Source organism: Adiantum capillus-veneris, chromosome 27, assembly GCF_014529385.1.
Source record: "Adiantum capillus-veneris isolate H3 chromosome 27, ASM1452938v2, whole genome shotgun sequence".
NCBI classification, from domain to species: Eukaryota; Viridiplantae; Streptophyta; class Polypodiopsida; order Polypodiales; family Pteridaceae; genus Adiantum; species Adiantum capillus-veneris.
The window spans coordinates 65,164,469-65,187,848 of NC_140957.1; the positions used below are offsets into that span (position 1 = coordinate 65,164,469).

Below are 23,380 nucleotides of genomic sequence, written 5' to 3' on the forward strand. Positions count from 1 at the left end.
ACAAGGAAGGAATCATAACTTTTCTTTTCTCTTTCATGATACGATGGTCCAAAAGAAAGTGACTCGAAGCTCCAAGGATACTCTTGTCGTTCCACCTCCAAGGAATGTGCAAAAGAAGGTATCGTCTACTCCAATCATAACTCAAGCAAAGGTATTGAATCCATAAGAAGTTGAAGCCGTCCAACCTCCAACACGAAAGGTAATGTCCTTGACAGTACCTTTTGATGGTACTTTGACAAATCTTTGCAATGCGATTTATCCAAGTCATAAAAGAAATTAGTTATCATATTATATATCATTGGGTACATCTTTAAAAGAGGAACATCAAAATAGAATGTCGGACAAGTTTTGACACAAACTACAAAAATTTTACCAGTCCCCACTTTTTCAGTGGTACCAATAAGGTGGAAAAAAAATTGGTCCTTTTTTTGTACCACCATCCCTTGCTTTCAGCCGCTTTTGGTTGCTGATGGTTTTAGATGATGTTGGTTGTTGGCAGGACATTGGGGACAGGTTGGTGGTTGAGGCGCCACCTGTGGTGGCCTGTGCTGTGCCTTAGCGTTTGTTAATTCCCCTTTCATAACCATAGCTTTCAAATTTCTATAATATGTGTTGTTGCTCTTAGTACGTAACTATTTGTTGAGGTTTTTTGGGGACGTTTCCCAGCTTATTGTGGTGTCTTCTCCTTCTTCACATAAAGAGATTTTGGGGCTCTTTCCTAGATATTAAAGGCATCTCAAATTCTTCTTCCATTGATTCTTTCTTTAACCCTAAAACTATTTGCATGCAATTTTCACAACTTTTCTATACCTATGTCACCGGAAATTGTTTTACACACAAAGTCTTTCTTAGTGTCTCACAAGCGATGGAGGTCAAGGGTGTATTTAGACTGTCTCTCAACTATCAAACTTCTCTTCCTTTACTCGCTATACATAAATTCCTACTATAAATTAAATTCCTATATCCCTTCTATAATTTGAAGATTACTACTACAAGAGAATATAAAGAGAAAAAGATTTTTGAATCTTCTTTTGCTTCCCCCTTCTTCTATAATCTTCTTCATCATTGTATGCTAATTTATCTCATTAATTAAACTCTTAATTAAGCAATTCTTATTATTATTGAGTTACATAATGATTTCTATGCACTAACAATATATCAAACCAAGCATCATGCTAATATAATAGGTAATGAAAACTTAGTTGTGAGGTTTGATTGATCATGAATGTCGTTGTTACCATGTTTCCAACACTACCAAGAGAGTTTTCATTAGACTGATACCACTGCTACAACAGGAGGCACAAAGAGCCCTGCAAAACACTGAAAATAACATAACATAGGTCATAGACAACAGATCCACATACCTGTCAAGTCGCATATATGCATAATTGAGAACAATGCATGTTTGAGAGAAACAGAGAAGGGAAGAGAGTAGAAGAGCACGTGAAGATGCACCTCCTAGAGGTGGAGTGCTACTTTGGCACAAAAAGAGAGGAGAGAGATGAGGAGTGGAGAATAAACACAGACACTAGGTGCAATCTCCCCCTCGCTAGAGTGGGCAATCTCCCACTAGGTGCAATCTCCCCCATGCTGGCCGGCAACCGACGCTCAAGTTGGCATCCTTCCAAGGTACAAAGTTGAGGTAGAAAATTCGAGGTGTATCTAGTGAAAACTACCCTCTACTGGGGTGTCCATGGTAGCTTATTCATCGACTTGGTCTCACCATCTATGTCCACTCTGACCTGCAGAAAGGGTGTTAAAGTTATGGTGATCCTATTCTTTATCTTGGCTTTTATGTATTTATTTAACTTTTGTCAAAGTTTGGGTAGGGAAATTTACTTAGATAGGTATAGATGCAAACCATTGTCCCCATTGTACAAGTATCAATTTATTCATTGCCAAGGTTGGTTGGTTTAGAAGACTCTCTATCTCTCTCTCTCTCTCTCTCTCTCTCTCTCTCACACACACACACACACACACACACACACACACACACACGCACATCTCCCCTTGGTCTCTACACTTCCACATCATCGACTTTGACACTTTTTTGGGGGGCAAGTACATCCTTTGACCACTCTTACACACCCACCATTTTTGGACACATGGAGTGCAGCTATTTGTCAAAATGTTTATCACACCCATAATCTCATGGCAAATAAAGAGACATTCCTAGATTTCATCCTATTCCTAATGGCCAAGCTACTGGCTACACTCAGCTATATGCCCTTCTTGGCTCATGGTCACTTACTCTCACCCTTGCATCTGAGTGTTGCCTCTCATCGTGTTCAATACAACTACCTAGTTCAACAAGGGAGCGCGTGCTCAAACACCTCTACCCGATCTCCATTCCCTATAAATTATCTATCTTTCAATAGTTCTACTTGAGACATGTGACCAAGTTGCTAGCTGCACACGCCCTGTCCCTCTCTTTGAGAAAGAAAGTTCGATGAAAAGCCCATATCTGACCTTTGAGACATGGAAGCATGCGAGCCTTATCTTGTATTGTCCTCATCGCTATAGGCTTGACTAGAAAGCTTGGTCAATGATACCCTCTCACTTCTCTGTTTTTTGGAGTACAATGATAAGCAAGCACTTTGAGCCTTTCTCAAATCTAAATGTAGAGTAAGGGCTCCTATCCAAATTGACATGTTCCTAACAAAGGTAGGGTAGTGTAAGGGCGGGCTATACTACCCAAATTGATGTGCCTAACAAAGGTAGGATAGTGTATTAAGGCACAGTAAGAGGATGTTGATTGTTTGATTCATGTTTGGTTGAAGACACAAGCATACTTGAAGCACATTGTGGAGTAAAGTGCAATGAACTTTTTGGCTCGTGACTCTTGAATTGCACTTATTGCAAGATATTGTAGGGTTTGGAATCTCTCAACTACTTCAATGGTTACTTGAGAAGATGCATACTTACAAATCAATTTGTTGCTACGTTCTTTGCGGACTCTATGTGGGCTAAGAGAAATCTTGGACATCGCTACTCTCTCACGTTTGTTGCTCAAACAAAGACAGACTGCAACATTTGCGCCACTCTCAATATCCCAATGCAGAGCAAGCTGGGATCCTCCCCAAACATGATATGCCTAGAATGAAGACAGAGTGTGAAGCTTTTAGCTAGTTCCATGGTTACTTGAGAAGATACATACTTATGGACTACGTCGATCACTAAAATGTGGTGAAATTCTTGACTCCGGTCTCTTGAACGTCACTTATTGCAAGGTATGACATAAGTGTTCGGTATCCATGGCTAAAACCTTTAGGCTACCTAGAAAGTTAGGGCCCTCTCTAGATGCCTTCACCCTAAGTCATGCATCAAAAGGTTGAATGTAACGTGTGTGCATCAAGTAAAAAGATTAACATGTTTTGATGAAGAGATAACAACCTCAATTAATAATTAGCAGCCTCAATTAATTAAAAAAATTGTTCTTCTTTCGGAAAAAAACATTAAAGAAGTGTCGTAATCGCACAACCATGCAGATTGTCCACTACTAACGAGGAGAGGACGAAATGGTCAACTTGCACGCTTCATACGACGTTCAACAACGAGCACTTAAGCGAGCTGCATGCACGTCGTTCAGCACGTCAAGAGCATTTCCCTCCCTCCCTCCGTAGAGTACGTCGAGTACAGCCTGGTGACAAGAGCAGCAGTTCGTGCTTGCGACATAGTAGTATAAAAGGAGGGACGCAGAAAGCTCTCCTCGCTCCTCCACCCCCCACTAGCTGCTGCTCACTGCTTGCTGACGACGATGGGGTTCCGACTCCGTCATCCTCTCCTCCTGTTCCTGGCCTTCTTGGCCTCCGCCTTCCTCAGCGTGCAGGCCAGCTACTACCCTCCCGTGAAAGATGAGGAGGACGATAGCCACAGGTACTACCCCAAGAAGAAGGCCGCCTCTCCTGTCCCTTCCTACAAGACGCCCTCGCCACCGCCTCCCAAACCCTACTACTACGCGCCCAAGCCTTATTACAAACCCAAGCCCAAGCCCAAGCCTGTCTACAAGAAGCCCAAGCCCTACTACTACTACAAGCGCAAGCCCCGTTACTACCACAGCTATTACAAGCCCAAGCCCTACTACTACTCAAAGCCCAAGCCCTATTACTACAAGCCTGCGCCCAAGCCCTACTACTACTCAAAGCCCAAGCCCTATTACTACAAGCCTGAGCCCAAGCCCTACTACTACTCAAAGCCCAAACCCTATTACTACAAGCCTGCTCCCAAGCCCTACTACTACTCAAAGCCCAAACCCTACTACTACAAGCCCAAGCCCTACTACAGGCCACACTATTACAAGCCTTCCCCTATCTACTACAAGCCCAAGCCCTACTACAGCCCACACTATTACAAGCCTTCCCCTGTCTACTACAAGCCCAAGCCCTACTACAGGCCACACTATTACAAGCCTTTCCCTGTCTACTACAAGTCTCCTCCCCCTCCCACCTACTACCATGAGCCCTCCCCCGTCTACAAGTCTCCCCCACCCCCTTCCTACTACACACCCTCTCCTATCTACTACAAGTCCCCCCCACCCCCTCCCTACTACACACCCTCACCTGTCTCCTACAAGTCACCACCACCCCCTCCCTACTACGACCCCTCTCCTATCTACAAGTCTCCGCCGCCCCCCTCCTACTATGAGCCATCTCCCGTTTACAAGTCACCACCACCCCCTCACTATGAGCCATCTCCCATTTACAAGTCACCCCCACCCCCACCTTATGCCGACCCTTCACCCACCTACAAGTCCCCTCCACCACCCACTTATGAGGAGCCTTCCCCTGTCTACAAGTCCCCTCCACCGCCCACTTATGAGCCATCTCCCATTTACAAGTCACCCCCACCCCCACCTTATGCCGACCCTTCACCCACCTACAAGTCCCCTCCACCACCCACTTATGAGGAGCCTTCCCCTGCCTACAAGTCCCCTCCACCGCCCACTTATGTCGAGCTTTCTCCCACCTACAAGTCTCCCCCACCACCCACCTACGTGGAGCCTTCCCCTATTTACGCTTCTCCCCCTGTCTACCCCTCTCCTCCTATCGTTTAAAATCATTCATCAAGTGGTCATGCACTTGATCCCACCACTCATAAGGATAACATCCATAGAGTTGATATGGTCAATTGAAGCTCAATGTAGTAACATCCATGTCACCTAGGAACCATGGTGTTTAAGTTCTAATGAGCATGTAGCCACTTAAAGCCAAAGGCTACATGATTCTTTAAAACCTCTAACCAGGTAAAGAATTTATATTTTCAACCTTTCAATGCTTCGATCTTCTTAAGCATAGCTCAAATGTTCAATTTTATATTTGGTTGAATACTAATACAAGAATCTTTATTAGCAAAGATTTTGTACATGTTAGGATATGGTTAATATGTATCACACTTATTAGAGTCACTCGAGTATTTATTTTGAGTAGCTATATCTCTCGGTATGCATGTGCATCCAAATTCTTGAAGTAGGATTTGTTTTCCTTCTTGGATACATTAAAAAAAAATTATGTTGGCTTAGCAATAGAATGGTATAATTCTCTTTGAGTCTATATAATTATACATTGAGACCCAAGTACAAGTCACAATGGGAATATCTTTCCTAATAGGAAAAACTATCTTAATCGCTATTTTTTCCTTCATTAGGAAAAGTTTGGACTAAAAAATGGGCCTTGTAAGAATTGTTGATGTGGCATAGCTTTCAAAAAGTGGGGATCAGTAATTTTTTTGCAAAGAAGATCTAAACTTGTTGGAGGTTGGATATTTAGAATCTACTCTTCAAATGCTATCTATTGATATATAGCATGCATGTATCGGACATTGCCTTCATGTAGATCTAGAAAAAGGTGATTTTAGATTACCGTAACGGTAACTAAACTTGGTTGATTGAAAAAAAATGGCATAACTTTCATAGAAGTCATCCAAACTTTTCGGACCTTGGCTCTTTAGAATCCATTTTTCAAGAACTTTCCAATGATAGGTCATATCATGGGATTCTAAGCAATATTTAGAGGAGTCTACCGGGTTGCTTTCTTTTGTACAACTTTGATGATGTGGCACTCTTAAAAGGCCCAAAAATGAGTTCAAAATTTTCCTAATGTATTAGTATAGAGGATATAGAGATAAGGGAGACCCCCCCAACCCCCCCCCCCCCCCCCCCCCCCCCCCCCTCTTCTTCCCCCCTACTATGGGTCATCTCCCATTTATAGGCCACCCCCCACCTTATATCGACCCCTCACCCACCTATAAGTCCCCTCCACCACCCACTTATGAGGAGACTTCCCCTGTCTACATTAAGTCCCCTGCACCACCCACTTATGTGGATCCTTCTCCCACCTACAAGTCTCCCCCACCACCCACCTACGTGGAGCCTTCCCCTATTTATGCTTCGCCCCTATCTACCCCTCTCCTCCTATTGTTTAAAATCAGTCATGAGCGATCATGCACCTGATCCCGCCACTCATAAGGATAACATCCATAGCATTGATATCGTCAATTGAAGCTCAATGTACTAACGTCCATCTCACCTAAAAACCATGGTGTTTGAGTTCTAATGAGCATGTAACCACTTAAATCCAATTGCTACATAATTATTTAAAACCTCTAAACCAAATTAAAAAAAAATTATAATCTCAATCTTTCAATGTTTCTAACTTCTTTAGCATAGCTCAAATTTTCAATTTGATATCTAGTTGAATCCTAATATAAAAATCTTAATTAGCAAAGATTCTGTACATGTTAGGATATAGTTAATATGAATCACACTTCTTTCACTCACTCGGGTACTCGAGGAGTCCACTATGTAAAGAGTGCATATAGCATGTGCGAACAAGAGGCATTTAAGTAATCCCTTACCAATATATTTTCAAGTATTATATGTACCCCTTATGTATGCATTTTTATAAAAAAACTAGCTCTTACGTATGAAAATTTTCACTTTTTGAATTGGAAAACCCTTTACGTAAGTACTCTTTTTGTAAATGTACCTTATTATGTTACTTATTTTGTTTGCACATCCTACCTTACATATTTTCTAGTGGACGCCCCGGGCTCGGGTTTTCACTTTGAGTACAAAGTCTTCTTACTATTTAGATTGTAGGTGGAGGTTAAGGTAGATATATCTGTGGGTATACATGTGTATCCAAGTTTTGAAGTAGCATTTGTTTTCCTTCTTAGATACATTCAAACAAATTTTTATTTTCTTAGCAATAGAATGGTATAATTTTTGTTTTTTAAAAAAAGCAATAGAATGGTATAATTTTGTTTGAGTTTATATGACTAGACTATACATTGAGACCCAAGTACAAGTCGCAATGGCAATATCTTTCCTGATAGAAAAAACTATCTTAATCGCCATTTTTTCCTTTTAAGTATAGAAGATATAGAGAGAAGGTGATCTAGCTCTCTAATAAAATAAAGGGTTTCTATACTATCCACTCTTAGAGTGAGTATATATTGACATAGCCACAGAAATTAGTTAGCACCAAAATGAAATTTCAAGACATCACATTTGATATCTTGACTTGATGCCTTTTAAGATAAATTAACAAGTACATTTTTGACATGATTTTACATCAAGAGAGAAGAGTGGAAACCAATGCAGCCAAGGATTTCATTAACATAATCATGATCGTGTGATTACGTCAATAACTCTAGTATTTACACAAAAAAATCACGCGATCACGTTAATTGTTAACGTGACTTTGATTTTGACCTGCAAAAACCTATAGAGCCGGTGAGTCCTTCGGGCTTTTTCATTTTCCCTGCGCGCCGCTGGCTATAAGCAGTAGCTCGGCGGGCCCGCACGGAAAATAAAAAAGCCCGACGGGTGTAATTATATATAGTAAATAGTGTGCTAACCCCGGTCTTTCAGCTAGGAAAATCCTTGGGGAGTGTATTCGAGTGCCGGGTATAGTCATCTCCTTGTGAATTGACCTAAGGTTACAGAGTCACAGGTCCTTTTTTTTGGGCCGAGTGTGATTCTTAATTCGATAACCACTTCTAAAAATTTTAATTCGTTTACCGACATAAAGGTATGAAACCAAAACAACTGAAAAATTGGAGAATTATGCTCATTGCGAAGAAGCCATTGGTCCAAATGAGGGCTATAATTGGTTTTACAAGATGAGCATATGTAAATGACGAGTCGATAGTCAAGGGTCGGATGTCCTCTACTAGTGTTCTGGGCATATAAAGATCCTTGAAGTCTTGCATTTGAGTTGATTTACACTTGTCACTCCACAATATAAGCGCTATAATCCTTGATTAGGTTAAAATAGCTTTTATACATTGGACGGGTTGCATGGGTGGGTTACAATCCTTCACTGGGTACAAGTAGTCCTCAATTAAGTGATTATATTGAAGATTTATTTGCGTTAGTTCATGCATTAGTTTATACAGAGAGTGCATTATGTACTACGATAGATTATTAGTGCATGAAATCACAAATCATATATTTTATTGCTTTTGTTTGTTTTTTTGTAGTGAATGAAATTCGATATGTCTTATTGTTTGCAAATCAAAGTGGACATATAAATAATCACTATAATAATAATTGCATAGAGAGATTCATAGCATTGTTATAGTTATTATGCCATGCATAGACTACATTGCAATGTGTATGGTTGCTCACAATATAGGTGATCGATATGTGGATTGACTAGCGTGCGTTCAAAATCTCATATTGTGCATCATGGTTACTTTCATATTGAATGGTTTTTAAATTATAATATATATTGAAAATAAGAAAAATGTTTCAAAAACTGAACATCTTGTTCTTTTGTCTTCAGTTTTAATTTAAAAGGAATGGAGCAAAATGTGAGCACAAGTGGTACGAAGAAGCCAAATAATAAAAAAGCTCTTGGCAAAGAGTGGGATTATGCTCACAACATATGCACTCGATATATGGAGTGGCAATGTATATTTTGTCACACAACAAAATCAGGCGGTGCACCACGTATTAGGGATCATTTTTTGGGTAGCGCTAAAAATAGTTGTAAGAAATGTGAACATTCTCAGGCACCTGCAGTTGCAAAGCATTTGAGAGAAGCGCTTGCCAAAAAGGGTGGCAAGAGACAACAGATATATAGCCCTGTGCCTTCAAGTCAAGAGTTCACAGAGCCAAATATTAACTCCATAGATCTTGTAGTGATGCCAACTAACCTTGGAGAACAACCTGCGCAAGGAGAGGAAATTCCAAGCAGTGTTCCTTTTAAACATCACAATGAAGGTGGACTTTGTCAAATGCTCAAAAATCATTACATCAAAGATTTTGAGTGCAATCTCTAGAAGAAGCACAAACTGCACTCGCCAAAGAAATATTCTTTATTGGAAGTGCTTTAGTCATGGTAGATAGTAATCATCGGAAGGCTGCTTGGAAGAAAATTGATGAGTTTGGTCCAGGATTTTCAGCTCCTTATCACACGATAAGAAATATTTTCTTGGACAAATCTTACATTGAAGTCAAAGAGCGTGTTGGTAAAATAATACTTGGGAATATTTCGCTTTCAGGATGTACGATTGTGAGTGATAGCTGGTCAAATGATCAGAGAAGACCGCTGATCAATGTAATGATGGTTTGTCCAAGGGGAGAAACATTTATAAAGGTGATTGATAATTTTGGTGCAATTAAAAGTGGCAAATACATTTCTAAGGTCTTGATTAATGTAATTAAAGAAATTGCTGCTGAACATGTCGTTCAAGTAGTCATGGACAATGCAAAGAATTGTAAAAACGCCGGTAAATTAATGAAGAAGTGCTTTCCACACATTTTTGCCAATGGTTGTAATACGCACAGCTTGAACTTGGTGCTGAAAGATTGGTACACTAGCAAAGAAACCACATGGTTCGCCAAAATAATTGATACAGCACGTTAGGTTGTGAAATTTATCTTGAAACGACAAAGAGTGCTCAATTTGTATAGGATGCGCATGTCAGTGATGTTGAAACTTCTTGCTGAAACTCGGTTCTTTACACAATTTTATACCTTGGAATCACTTCTCCATAATAAATGTGATGTGATTAACACATTCAATTGCGAGGCCTTTGATGAATGGCAGCTTGAGCAGAAAGAAAAAGTGAAAGATAAAATTACATGTCTAGGTGGCAGTGTAAACAAAGCTTCTTGGTGGAGTGTAATGGATGCATACCATGTAATGATGCCCGTTATGTTCGTGATCCGTAATCTTGATCAAAGGGCACCAAACTTGGGCAAAGTGTGGATGACATGGTGGTTAGTCCAACAGAGTCTTGAAAATTTTGAAGAGCTGAAAGAGTCTGTAACAGAGAAGGAGTGGCGATTACCATTCTCTGGCAAATAGGGAAAAATTTTGGCTAAGTATTTTCATGCAATGTGGAAGAGCGCTCATAGTCCACTCCATAGCGTGGCTTACATGCTCAATCCAGAGTATTGGAATTTAGATTTGATGTCCAATACAGAGGTGGTAGGCAATTTCTATCACGTGGTCAACACGTTCTACTCCAACGTTCAGGACTGAATTGATTGCATCAAAGAAATAAGTGTATTTATATTAAAAGAAGGTCCTTTTGGAAATGATTTTGTACAGGTAATGGAAAAAGAGCAACCTGCATGGAAGTGGTGGATGATGAATGGTGGAGAGCATTACTCTACCTTACGTCTCCTTGCAATGAAAGTACTCGCACAATGTGCAGGAAACTCAAGTCCAGAGAGAAACTGAGTATGTACAAGTATGTTCACAGCACTATTCGCAACAGACTCTTAGCAAAAATAGCAAAAAAATTAGTGTATATGTATTGCAACGAAAAGATACTGAATCACATCGAAAGTGCTGGCTACGAGGAGGAAATGCCAACCTGGTTGTATGATTGTCAAAACGAAGATGAAGAAGAGTTCAATGTTGGTGTATCTCAATGCACTATAGACAAAATAGAAGAGAATTTGATAATAGATGTGGAGGTTGAATTACAAGGACAACCACAACACTCAGACTTAGAACCAGCTAACAACTCAACTGATTCAATATAGCTTGAGAGTAGAATGAGTAAATGTCAAAAACCATTGTAAAAGACCTTGTATTCAAATGTGTATTGAGTAATTACAATGATTCATATTCGCGATAGTACATAGTTTGTCGATCTCAATTGTGTTGCCTTGAAGCAGCATCTTGCTCATCAAACAGATTTCTAATTGTGCTAGGGGTATCTGGGCGTGCTTGCTTGAATTTATATTCGTTGGCCATGCCAAACATAATATATATTCCTTGTGAAATATCTTGTGAACAGATTGCACATTGACTATTGTTTTGCATCAAACAAATAAGACAAACTAAATGATAATAATGACCACATGTCAATGTATAATATCCACTCCATCCATCAAAATTCTTGTAGCAAACTGGACATTGGGAAGATGAGGATGCATCTGAAGTAGATGAGGGGACCAATTCCGGATGCAAGACAAGGTGGCTGATGTGTGTCCCTTGTACAGGTGTTGGATTCACTCATGTCAGATTTTGAATGTCCTAATTTAAGCGGTGACTGCTTTTCTCCATCCGGACTTGTGAGAGTTGCGATGTCTGGGTGGCTAGAGAAAGCCGTGTTATTTTTGCATCTTTCTCTTCCAACTGTGTCGTGTAGATATCCTTCTCTTTTTTTAACTACAGGTTGGCGCCTTCCACTATCAATTCCGGCTCATCTCAAGTGAAAGTGACACAACTCTCCCTTAAATCATGAGTGGGAATAGTGGTCTCCTTTTACAAGAAGTTTACTGGTCGTTGTTGCACAAAGTGAATATATATCAATATTTTTGCAAAATATAGCGCACAATCTGCATTGTGTAGGGGATGGCCATAAACCTCCAAATAAATCCTCTGAGCGTTATCTTTGATTGAATCATGGTTGCACTTCGAAACCTTCCACCTTCCTTTCTTGATCTCTGCGTCCTCACATGGCCATATTGTCTTAATCATGTCCTTTGTCACTTCTTTATTGATCTCTTTCCATTGCATATGGTTTGGATTTGCCCACTTTGAGAGTCGGCGAGCAGTACGCGTCGCTTGTTGTGCCGACATGCCGTGTGCTAGAGACTTCATGCGCTGAAATGCATTAACATCCGCTTGTTGTTGATCATCAGGTAGTGATTGGGTGCCAATATCTTGTTCTTGATTAGCCATTTTCTCTTAGAGCTGCAGTCAACAGATAGAAAAATATTCAATATCATTGGCAAATATATATTCTCACTCATTGGGACACTACGCGGAATCCACTAAATCAAACCACAACAAATGCGACTAATTGAACCACAAGGAAAATTTGAAATACTGACAGTTAAATGAAAAATTTAAAATAACTAAAGATAATTGACTCAATTAGGTGAACCACTTCAAACTAGATAATACACTTCAATAAAAGAAAAGAATACACTGAACAAAACATATGTATATCATAGAAATGTTTAAATCAGATAAAATGATGGTGCAAGTTCAACAAGTGGACGTTGGACAGGGTTAGGGTTTGTCTTTAAATTTTCTTTGAAAAATATCAACATGTTAGAAGCATTCCTTCTTTGGTCCCGCTCTTTTAACTTCATCCAACAATCTACTTTAATTCGAATAGCCCTCATAACATCTTCGTCAGGGTGGTGAAAAACTTCTTCTGGAAAATAAACTTTTCTGGCTGCACTCCAAAAATCTTTCAGCATGTCGAATAGGTAGCCCAATTCATATATGTCGCTCGCTTTTGTGTATGCATCTGTGCACCATGCATCATATAGTATGGGAGAAATCCACGGTCGCTTAGCCATCTCAGCATTCCCTGCTCTCTTTGCATTCAAAACTGCTTCGTCCGACTGTGCACTTGGATATAGATAATTATTTGCTATGCACTTAACTGGTGTTCTCAGAATCGTAACCCAATCAATGATGCCGACGTGGGGTTTATTGGCGTGAGTAAAGTCCAACATTACATTGAACAGGTGCAGGTCTCTATGCACTATACCGACCGAGTGCGCAGCGGCAACGCCGTCGATTAAGGCATGACAAATTGTTGGCATCTTCTCGATCACTACTTTGATCCGCACCGTGTCTATCTCACTTACAGGAAGATTTGCTACAGGAAATGACCTCCAGCCGTGTTGTAGCCTATACATGTGTTGTTTGAAGAGTCTGTGAGTGAACGATAAGCGACACATCATGTCGCCCACGGTACCCCCATTGTAGTATGGAAATATCATGATCCAAGGATCTTCTGTAGCAAACCCAATGCACCTTACAATGGAGGGGTGAAGCGTTTGTATTCCTTGCTCTGTCTGAAAGCTGTTAAATTTGCCTCACTCCCTCCCTTGTAACATTTTCCCACATATGTAATGTGGTCTGGAAAAAATGAGATACCTTTGATGGTGTACAATGTGCACACACTGAAGGAGCTTGGTTTAATTCTTAGACCTTATACCAAGGCTTTGTGAGGGATGCCGACAAGATGAGTGCACTTTGCATTCAAAGCAGTACGAATGATTGTGTCGGTGTCGCTGGCATCGGATCAACCTCCCAAAGCTGCTTGCGCATCTTGGGTCATCTTCAATCTCTTGGGTAAGGCTGCTTGGTCCGGTGCTTTCATAGGCTTCATCTTTATCTTCTGTTCTTCCCACAATTTATCCCGGAGCTCTAATTTTGACATGTCATAGGCAGGTGGGATATCTTCCTTTAAGTCTCTGCAACATACTTTCATATTGCCCAACATTGTCCTGACCTTGTGGTTGGGGTCAAATTCTCGTATCCCAGCTAGAAGCAACAACTCGTATTGGCCTTCAAGTCGCAACCTGCGCTCTATGTTCTCCCATATAGCACTAGTGATGTCTTTGATGTAGACATCGCTTTCACTAATCAACTGTATGCGATCAGCTGCACATGATGAGATTTCCAAAATACATTCTTTATGAATGGCACGCATAATACATTCTTTTTATCTGGTGTCATATTTGCATTGGACAATAAAAAAATAGTATATCAAATACAAATTCATGGTTGTGAATGATACTAACACTCTCACACTATCTTAGGTAAACTCTTAACCACCACTTGAAGACTTTAACAAATGTGCAAGGAAATATTGATAAAAATTGAAAATAATCTTCACTTAAAATTACAATCTATTACACGTGTAAAAAGCAGTTCAAACAAGTGGTTTATAGGAACTTAATTCAGATCAAACAATACATGTCAACAGTCTGGCACATTTCAACATATATTGAATTTTTAACTTATATATTTTTCTCTGTGCACACATACTAATTCAAACAAAGCATACACCGACTTAAAAACTTCAAAAACATTTAAAACATTGGAAGTATACAAATTGGACTAGCAGATTGTATTCACACACTTTTTTACATAGAATTTATGTAAATGTAGCAATCAAAAAGCAATGATAATTGATGCTCTTTAAAAAGATACAAAAGAATATTTAACATGCAAATTGTGTGCATTTAGATTTTTTACAGAGAATTTATGTAAATGAAGCATTAGAAATAGCAATAATGCTTGAGAGTCCTTTAAAAAGATTAAAAAAGAATATTAAACATGCAAATTGTGTGCAAATACTTTTTTACATGTAATTTATATAAATGGAACATATGAATAAAGTATCCTTTTGAATATGATTAGCTAGTATATAATTTCAAATGGACAATTAAAAACAACAAAATCAAACAATTCATAAATTTTGTATATGAAATACTCTTCACTCCACGTTACCGACCAAGTATTTCATATACTTAACACTTAAAAAATTAACTGCACATGCACATACAAATTATATGACGTTCGTACGGCCGGGTTAATGTCACATTTATGCAAAAACAGATGCTTCTAGCAAACGACACTCTATTAGCCCCGTTACCGACCTAGTGCCACCTGAATTTAAGGAGAAACAATGGCCTGCATACGAACATCATATAGCCGCGTTACCGATTGATGCCCATATGTTTGTTGGGAAAGGGAAAGGGAAGTTGACTTACCATAAAGATACTAGATTCTCCACGTTACCGACGTAGTACCCAGACAGTAAGCCAATACTTACCACAAGGACACCATCTTCCCCGCGTCACCGAGGTGATGCCCTCGTGATAAGCATTGTTCCGTAGAACAACTTACACACACACACCCATTTTGTGGTAAGGTACCTTATTACTGCCGCGCACTACGACAAAAGGCACGCTACCACACAACGCATACACACACACAACACATACCCGGATCATGTGGTCAGGTACTTTGTTGCTGTCGCGCACTGCGACACACAGCACGCTCCCACACGACCCCCGCTCTCCCTCTCTCCTCTCTCCGCTCTCCTCTCAACATACCTGCAAAGGTGGTCACAAGCTTTCTCTCTCTCTCTCTCTCTCTCTCTCTCTCTCTCTCTCTCTCTCTCTCTCTCTCTCTCTCTCTCTCTCTCAGAAGATAAAAGCAATACAAAAATACACCTAGCGGGCTCGATCGGGCCCTCGTATTTATAACACTGAGAGCCCGCCGGGCTTTTTAGTATCCCCGGCGGGCCCGCACGAAATATGGTGAATCCCGACGAGCCCGGCGGGAATTTTGTGGGTTTGCAGGTCACCATTAACCGGGTTCTGTGTGATTATGTTTACTATGATCATGTAAATGTGTCAATAAGACCGTGTGATCACACAAAATTTGACTTAATTACGTAAATATTAAATCCTTGAATGCAACAATGAGGACTTGAACAACTATGCTTGACACCCCCCGCCCACCCCCCAAAAAAAACAAAAACCCAAAAAAAAAAAAAAGGCAAAGGAGAAAGCAAAGCATGTAGTAAGGAATAAGCAGCTTTTATATTTAAAAAGATTATTTGAGAAAGGCTCGCAATCAACAATTTTAAAAAATGGAACTAAATAACTTGAGACCTCCCACCCTCCCCTCTTCATTTATAAGGAAAGTGTGATACGACTTTGACAAGTACCTAAGATTCTTCACTTGCAGATTGCTAAATTAATTGACTAGTCTTAAAACCAATAGTCGAACAAGATGAAGGGCTTTCCTTACACAATGTGGAACAATATTTTCGTGGATCTTAGAAAGCTTCAAAAAGCCATGCTTAGATTTTACGAGTTACCTGAAGAAGGTGACACACTTTAACTTTTTCTTTGGTATTATTCTTATCATAGACGCTGAAGTTTAAGGTCTTAGCACTATTTATTTTGTAGTGCTTGGCACAAAAGTCGCTTTTGTGCTGAAACTCGATGAGTGTCAAATAGTGAAAGGCTGAGGTTAGAGAGGCTAAGTGTCACTCTAATGAACGAGGCCCTTCTGCAAACCAAGCGAATGGATTCAGTCGAGCCATATCCCACCCTATCTTTTAGCGTGCAATCAGAGAGAGACATTTGGTGGTTGGGTGCTATTGAGGTGCCCAAAGAGACCAATGGAGTACTTTCATGGATTTTTGAGATAACTCCATGGATCACAGAAGTAATACACTCCCAAATTGCAGGTCAGAAGTTGGAGATTGAGGGCTTTGGTAGTTATGATGTGGAGTGGCACTTAGGTGGGGATTTGAAGACCATAAAGTGTTTGCTTGGATGCAATCAAGGGGCTTCTTCTCTCATGCCTTGTCCATTTTTCACTCGAGGGTACAAACCTAATGGACAAAAATCACATAAGAGCACCGCAAAGGCCGGTTACATGGTTCCATGGCAAGGGCATGGAGAACAAGGGTTAGATTGTTGTGATGTCGGAGATGAAGGTAGAGAATGGGATGCGTCTATTCTGAGATGTCCCATGCTCAATGCCCCAGACCATGATCAAAAGGACCACGCTTGGAATCCAATCTTTTGATTTTCTCTATCGAATGTATATTTTTGTGCATTACACGTATTCATGCACATTTTTGATAGGCTATTGAAGCTCCACATTGACTATGCTTTCACAATGAAACCGTTGAAAACGTCCCAGGAAGCGATCGAAAGAGTGGAGGTACTCTTGAATTCCATTGGCTGTCACGGTGGAAATGTGTCTATAGTTGCTGCAAAGAACACAGGGTAGGCCCATGAAATTGCTCAACAAGTGTCAATGAGTGGACAAAAAGCTAGACACTTTTTGAAGAGAGTTTCCCAAGGAAAGCCAAGTCGATATGATGCTCAAAATAGCTCCAACCAGCAGGCAAGTAACCTTTGGGAGCTTTGGAAGGAGTTATGCAAAGCTACTACTGACAATGATTCAAATGGCGAGCTTGCAAACAAGCGCAAGCAAGTTTGGGCCCATTTTGATAAAATGTTCAAGCTTATGGGCCTTAACAACACAACAGAAGAACAACGTCAATCATTTCAAGAAGCTTTGGCGGATGTTACCAAGGTCTTCACCCTTTCTTGGGGTGAAAATAACATCACACATTACATGGTAAGTCATTCATGGTGTATTCATTACAAGGGATTGTTTTCATTTAATAATGTGGATATATCGTTTACTCATGTGAACAACATATCTTGTTTGCGCATGGTGCATTTTTTATGCACAAGTATGGATCGCTTGAAATTTTTAGCACTCAACGCATGGAGAAGTCCCATTATCGAGCAAGGGGAGTGTACTTCAAAAACACTCGACATAGTGGTGGAATGGTGAAATCCAATTATTTGGAGGAGATGTTCAACTGGTTTTTTCGCACAACATTTGCTCGTAAGCTCACAATGGAGCGTGCGCGACAATCCAAGATTGCTATTGAAGTGCGCAAACGGAGTCGTTAAGAGCATAGCAACAAGTGGCAAATGTCGCAAGGTCGCACCAAGCATGCTGCATGGCGGCGATGCAGAGTGCGACAAGGATCAAAGTGGATACTGCGCGAGTCACTAAACGTGAACGCAGGGTCCAACTCTTAGTGACATGTTTATTTAAAAAATAATACTTCTTTTAAAAAAATTAGTGTGAACAGAGCCCTTTTTAAATGGGCCCTTATAAATATTGCATGCTCTCATAAATCACTCATTTCTTAAGAACAGGTGAGCTCTTACCAACAAAATGGCGCGCACCAAACAAACCGCGAAAGAGAATCCGCCTGCCAACAAAAACACCCTCCAAGGATGTGAGAAGTCGTCATGGCTTAAAGGCACAAGAAAACGGCCACGAACACCTGGCCGTTCCAGGAACTCTTCTGGTAGTGGGCATGGTGGTAGGGCACGAGAGTCATCAAGGATTGTTGAATCTCCACCTCCTCAAGATATAACACCTAGAAAGAGAATGAAGCAACATGCCCAGCACTGGAGAGAAGCAGAGGCCCAGCAAACATTAGAGTTCGATAGGGAGCAGCCATCGCGCCCCCAATCACAAGCAGGACCATCCAGGACTCGGGTGGTCCATACAGACACCGAATCAGAGAGTGAGCCACCATGGCTGCGAGAAAAAATACCGCACACACACCGGGTGGCCGTTGGGGGGAAGACATTGCCTCAAGGCTAGGGAGCTCTCCCCACATGACAAGATCGACAACCAAGGGAAGAAGAAGAATCAGAAGAGGCTGCAGAACCAGCCCCTAAGCATGTAAATAGGCGCAAGTCTAAGTTTTTCAAGAAGCCTAAACGCCGCCCGCCAGCAAATGTGCAAGTGCCCCCAAGACAACCGCAGCGGCGCCGAAAAATAGCAAGGGCACACTACAAGAGGCTATTCATATTAGCGACGCTCACACAGCGACGCTCAAAAAAAAATTTCCCGGCATCGCTATGAGCGTCGCAAATTTCTTTGTAAATTTGCGACGCTTATAGCGACGCCGGCTGGGCTAAAAAAATAACCCAGCACGCCCAAAAACTCAGATCTCAGATCTGAGTTTTTCGGCGCCCTCAAGCAAGGAGCAGGTAACGCTCTCCCTCTCTCTCTCTCTCTCTCTCTCTCTCTCTCTCTCTTTTTCTTCTCCGCACACACACACACACACACACACACACACACACACACACGAGGAGAGGAAGGAGAGCCAGGTATGCTCCTTCCCTCTCCTCATTCTCATGTTCCCTTCCCCTCTTTCTCTCTCCCTCTCTCTCTCTCACACACACACACATACACACACACACATAGTGTTTTTGAGAGAGAGAGAGAGAGAGAGAGAGAGAGAGAGAGAGAGAGAGAGAGAGAGAGAGAGAGAGTACAAACATAAACAAAAACGCACACACATACATAAACAAAGAATGCACACGCACATTGAGAGAGGAAAAGAGAGAGAGAGCATGCATAAACAAAAACTGCACGCATTGAGAGAGGAAAAGAGAGAGAGAACATGCATAAACAAAAAACGCACACATTGAGAGAGGAAAAGAGAGAGAAAACATGCATACGATCCAAAAAAATGCACACGCATTGAGAGAGAAAGAGAGAGAAACTAATTTAACGTCGTAGGAAACTAATTAAAATTAAAAGACCTAAAGATCTAGCCGACGAGGAGTTGAACTCAAGACCTATTATTCAAGAGGGAAATGGCATAATCAATCTATCATACTTGGCATGGGTGATAGAAAGGTTATACCATTTATCTCTTTTTATTGGCACACACATCCACACACGCGCACAGGTGCTGGTGGTGAGACAATGGGGTGAATGGGAGAAACAAGGAATCATGTTGGCCCAACCCCACTTGAAGATGGTACTCTAGGAGCTCATACTTGGGGGATTCACTTAATAAGTATGTGACTATCATGTAAGTGCAGTAGAAGGGGCTATGAATTTTTTTTTTTTCTCACATTTTCACATACAGAAGGGTAACATAAAATGGAATCGGGAAAAACATTTACATATTGTATAAAAAAAGAATGTATTTTAATTATCAAAAATTCACAGATAAGGAGTTTTAGAAATAGTCCTTCAACACATGCGATATACACCCGGGTAGGTAACCCAATAAAAATGTAACCTTTCATGTGAGTTTGAGAGAAGGGTATTTAAATATCTTGAAACTTACAGAAATATATATACAAAAGGGCATTATTTTTTAAAATTTGAAAAAAACTTACATATTTTAAAAGAAAAGGGTAGATTATATTCTTAACAAAACTCATAGATAAGGGGTTTTTCCTCTTCAAGGGTGACATCAGTTGCTAATGCCTGCTTGTGTGTGTGTGTGTGGGTGGGTGGATGTGTGAGTGATAAGAAAAGTGCTAGGGAAATCATCAACAATAGTTGTGTGGCTACAACATTTCTCTCCTCGCGCCAAAAATTGGTGGCCTAGTACACCTTCCCCATGCTAGCTAGCATCTTCAAGGCCCAAAGCAATGGATTCAAATGGCCTTGTCTTAGCCACAATGGTCTTATGGATTGTTTCTTACCTTTTCCGCTTGTCTTTGTTGCGCACGAAGCATAAAGGGAGGTTGGCATTGTGTCCTCAATGTGTAGGTATGTCTCAATGCGGGAGAACACATCTTCGTTTGTGGCCTTCTTTGCGAGCTTGACCTTGTGAGGAACGGGAAATAGGTTTTCCACAATGCCATGTTCTTTGAGGGCATCCTTTAGGAGTTGAAAAGTAGCCTGATAGGCTTTGGTGCTGATTCCAGCCTCATCACAAGATTGTTGAACATCATCATCACTAACCACATTTCTTAATTTACGCATAAGGTCCTTGGTGACTGCATCCTTAATGTGCTTACCTCCAGGTGATTGTAAGATAGAAATCACATCCTCGGTATTGAGACAACTAGTGAGAAGGTTGACTCGATTATCTTGGCTTGTTCCACCGCATGCCTCCTGGATGAAGTTTCTAGCAACAAATAAACATAAATGTTAGAAAATAGTGTGAAGTAAGAATGCATCATGCAAGTAAAGACCAAATCACCTTGTGGCTGTAACTCGTCGTTTGCGTGCTCCTCCGGAATGTGCAAGAGTTTCAATGGATGAATACAGGCATTTGCGTTCCCTTGCACCAAGGGGTGTTTCTTTCAAGTATGTGATGGTGTTGGTAAGCTTCTGGATGTGGGACTCCTTTTCTTGCATTTGTTGTTCAAGACTTTTAACTACCCTCTCCGAAGAGGCAACACTCTCTTGTAATGTCGTCGTCTTGAGGTGAAGAGCTTCACATTCGTGTATCCACATATGCAAAGAAGCACCTGCACCCATACACAGCCGCTTGCAATAGCCTAACAAGCCTGCTTCTCCCCTCCCAAGAAATTGAAAAAATGTGGAAAGGCTATTAAACGGTGGATGGAAGCGGTTTATAGGATCGTAAGGGTACAAATGGCCATCCACCCAAATGTCAACATTGGTCTCATAAGCGGTGCGACGTTCCTGTGATGACCTTTGATCACCCTCACTAGTGGTCTTCGGTGCAAATGCCGTGGGTAAGCAAATATGTATGATTTTGTTGTGCGGAGTATGTGGTGGTGGAAGCAAACCATTTGTGATTTCCGTGAGCACCATGGAGGTTGTTGCGTGAGGAAGCAAATGATGAAAAGATAGAGGGGGAAGGGTAGAGAGGCCGAGCAGGATGGGAGGAGAGAAGGAGGGAGGGGGGCGAGGGAGAGGTTGGGGAGGAGGAGGAAGGTAGGGGCAGAGAGGGAGAGGAGAGGGAGAGAGAGAGAGGAGGGAGGAGGGAGGAGGGAGGAGGGAGGAGGGAGGAGGAGGAGAGAACAAAATGTTTATTACTTTTTGGGGGAAAAGATTTTTGAAAAAATGGCTTTGAGTGGTTATATGCTCATTAGAATTCAAACACAATTAGTACATTGAGCTTCAATTGACGATATCAACACTCTGGAGTTGATATCGTCAACTGAAGCTCAATGTACTAATGGTGTATGACCGAGTGAGTCCAATAAGTGTGATACAACTGAAGCTCAAATACCCGAGTGAGTCCAATAAGGGTGATACATACTAACCATATCCTAACATGTACAAAATCTGCGCTAAATAAGATTCTTGTATTAAGATTCAACCAGTTATAAAATTGAAAATTTGAGCTATGCTAAAGAAGAACGAACCATTGAAAGGTTGAAAATATAAGTTCTTTATTTGGTAAGAGATTTCAAAGAATCATGTAGGCTTTGGCTTTAAATGGTTACATGCTCATTAGAACTCAAACACCATGGTTGCTAGGTGAGATGGATGTTAGTACATTGATCTTCAATTGACGATATCAACGCTATGGATGTTATCCTTATGAGCGGTGGCATTAGGTGCATGAATGATTTTAAACGATAGGAGGAGAGGGGTAGATAGGGGGAGAGGCGTAAATAGGGGAAGGCTCCACGTAGGTGGGTGGTGGGGGAGACTTGTAGGTGGGAGAAGGCTCGACGTAAGTGGGCGGTGGAGGGGACTTGTAGGTGGGTGAAGGGTCGGCATAAGGTGGGGGTGGGGGTGACTTGTAGGTGGGTGAAGGGTCGGCATAAGGTGGGGGTGGGGGTGATTTGTAAATGGGAGATGGCTCATAAGTGGGCGGTGGAGGGGATTTGTAGACAGGGGAAGGCTCCTCATAAGTGGGTGGTGGAGGGGACTTGTAGGTGGGTGAAGGGTCGGCATAAGATGGGGGTGGGGGTGACTTGTAAATGGGAGATGGCTCATAGTGAGGGGGTGGTGGTGACTTGTAAATGGGAGATGGCTCGTAGTAGGAGGGGGGCGGCGGAGACTTGTAGATAGGAGAGGGGTCGTAGTAGGGAGGGGGTGGTGGTGACTTGTAGGAGATAGGTGAGGGTGTGTAGTAGGGAGGGGGTGGGGGGGACTTGTAGTAGATAGGAGAGGGTGTGTAGTAGGAAGGGGGTGGGGGAGACTTGTAGAAGGGGGAGGGCTCATGGTAGTAGGTGGGAGGGGGAGGAGACTTGTAGTAGACAGGGGAAGGCTTGTAATAGTGTGGCTTGTAGTAGGGCTTGGGCTTGTAGTAGTAGGGTTTGGGCTTTGAGTAGTAGTAGGGCTTGGGCTTATAGTAGTAGGGCTTGGGAGAAGGCTTGTAGTAATAGGGTTTGGGCTTTGAGTAGTAGTAGGGCTTGGGAGCAGGCTTGTAGTAATAGGGCTTGGGCTTTGAGTAGTAGTAGGGCTTGTAGTGGTAATGGGGCTTGGGCTCGTAGTAGTAGTAGGGCTTGGGCTTGTAATAGCTGTGGTGGTAACGGGGCTTGCGCTTGTAGTAGTAGTAGGGCTTGGGCTTCTTGTAGACAGGCTTGGGCTTGGGCTTGGGTTTGTAATAAGGCTTGGGCGCGTAGTAGTAGGGTTTGGGAGGCGGTGGCGAGGGCGTCTTGTAGGAAGGGACAGGAGAGGCGGCCTTCTTCTTGGGGTAGTAGCTGTAGCTATCGTCCTCCTCATCTTTCACGGGAGGGTAGTAGCTGGCCTGCACGCTGAGGAAGGCGGAGGCCAAGAAGGCCAGGAACAGGAGGAGAGGGTGACGGAGTCGGAACCCCATCGTCGTCAGCAGGCAGTGAGCAGCAGCTAGTGGGGGGTGG

General features: G+C 41.7%; 2 protein-coding genes across 2 annotated transcripts; one reads left to right on the forward strand and one right to left on the reverse strand.

Moving 5' to 3' along the window:
* Positions 1–3,696: 3,696 nt before the first annotated feature.
* On the forward strand, positions 3,697–5,354 carry LOC147422112 (uncharacterized). The gene has a single exon (XM_086502863.1). It carries the CDS (start codon positions 3,758–3,760, stop codon positions 5,051–5,053), a length of 1,296 nt encoding a protein of 431 aa, XP_086358989.1. The 5' UTR covers positions 3,697–3,757; the 3' UTR covers positions 5,054–5,354.
* A 16,650-nt stretch (positions 5,355–22,004) lies between these two features.
* Positions 22,005–23,380, reverse strand: LOC147422113 (uncharacterized). Its single transcript, XM_086503312.1, has one exon. The coding sequence runs from the start codon at positions 23,338–23,340 to the stop codon at positions 22,141–22,143; it is 1,200 nt and encodes a 399-aa protein (XP_086359438.1). The 5' UTR covers positions 23,341–23,380; the 3' UTR covers positions 22,005–22,140.

Coding starts and splice junctions, on each gene's coding strand:
- LOC147422112 (XM_086502863.1), top strand. CDS start 3,758: ATGGGGTTCCGACTCCGTCATCCTCTCCTCCTGTTCCTGGCCTTCTTG.
- LOC147422113 (XM_086503312.1), bottom strand. CDS start 23,340: ATGGGGTTCCGACTCCGTCACCCTCTCCTCCTGTTCCTGGCCTTCTTG.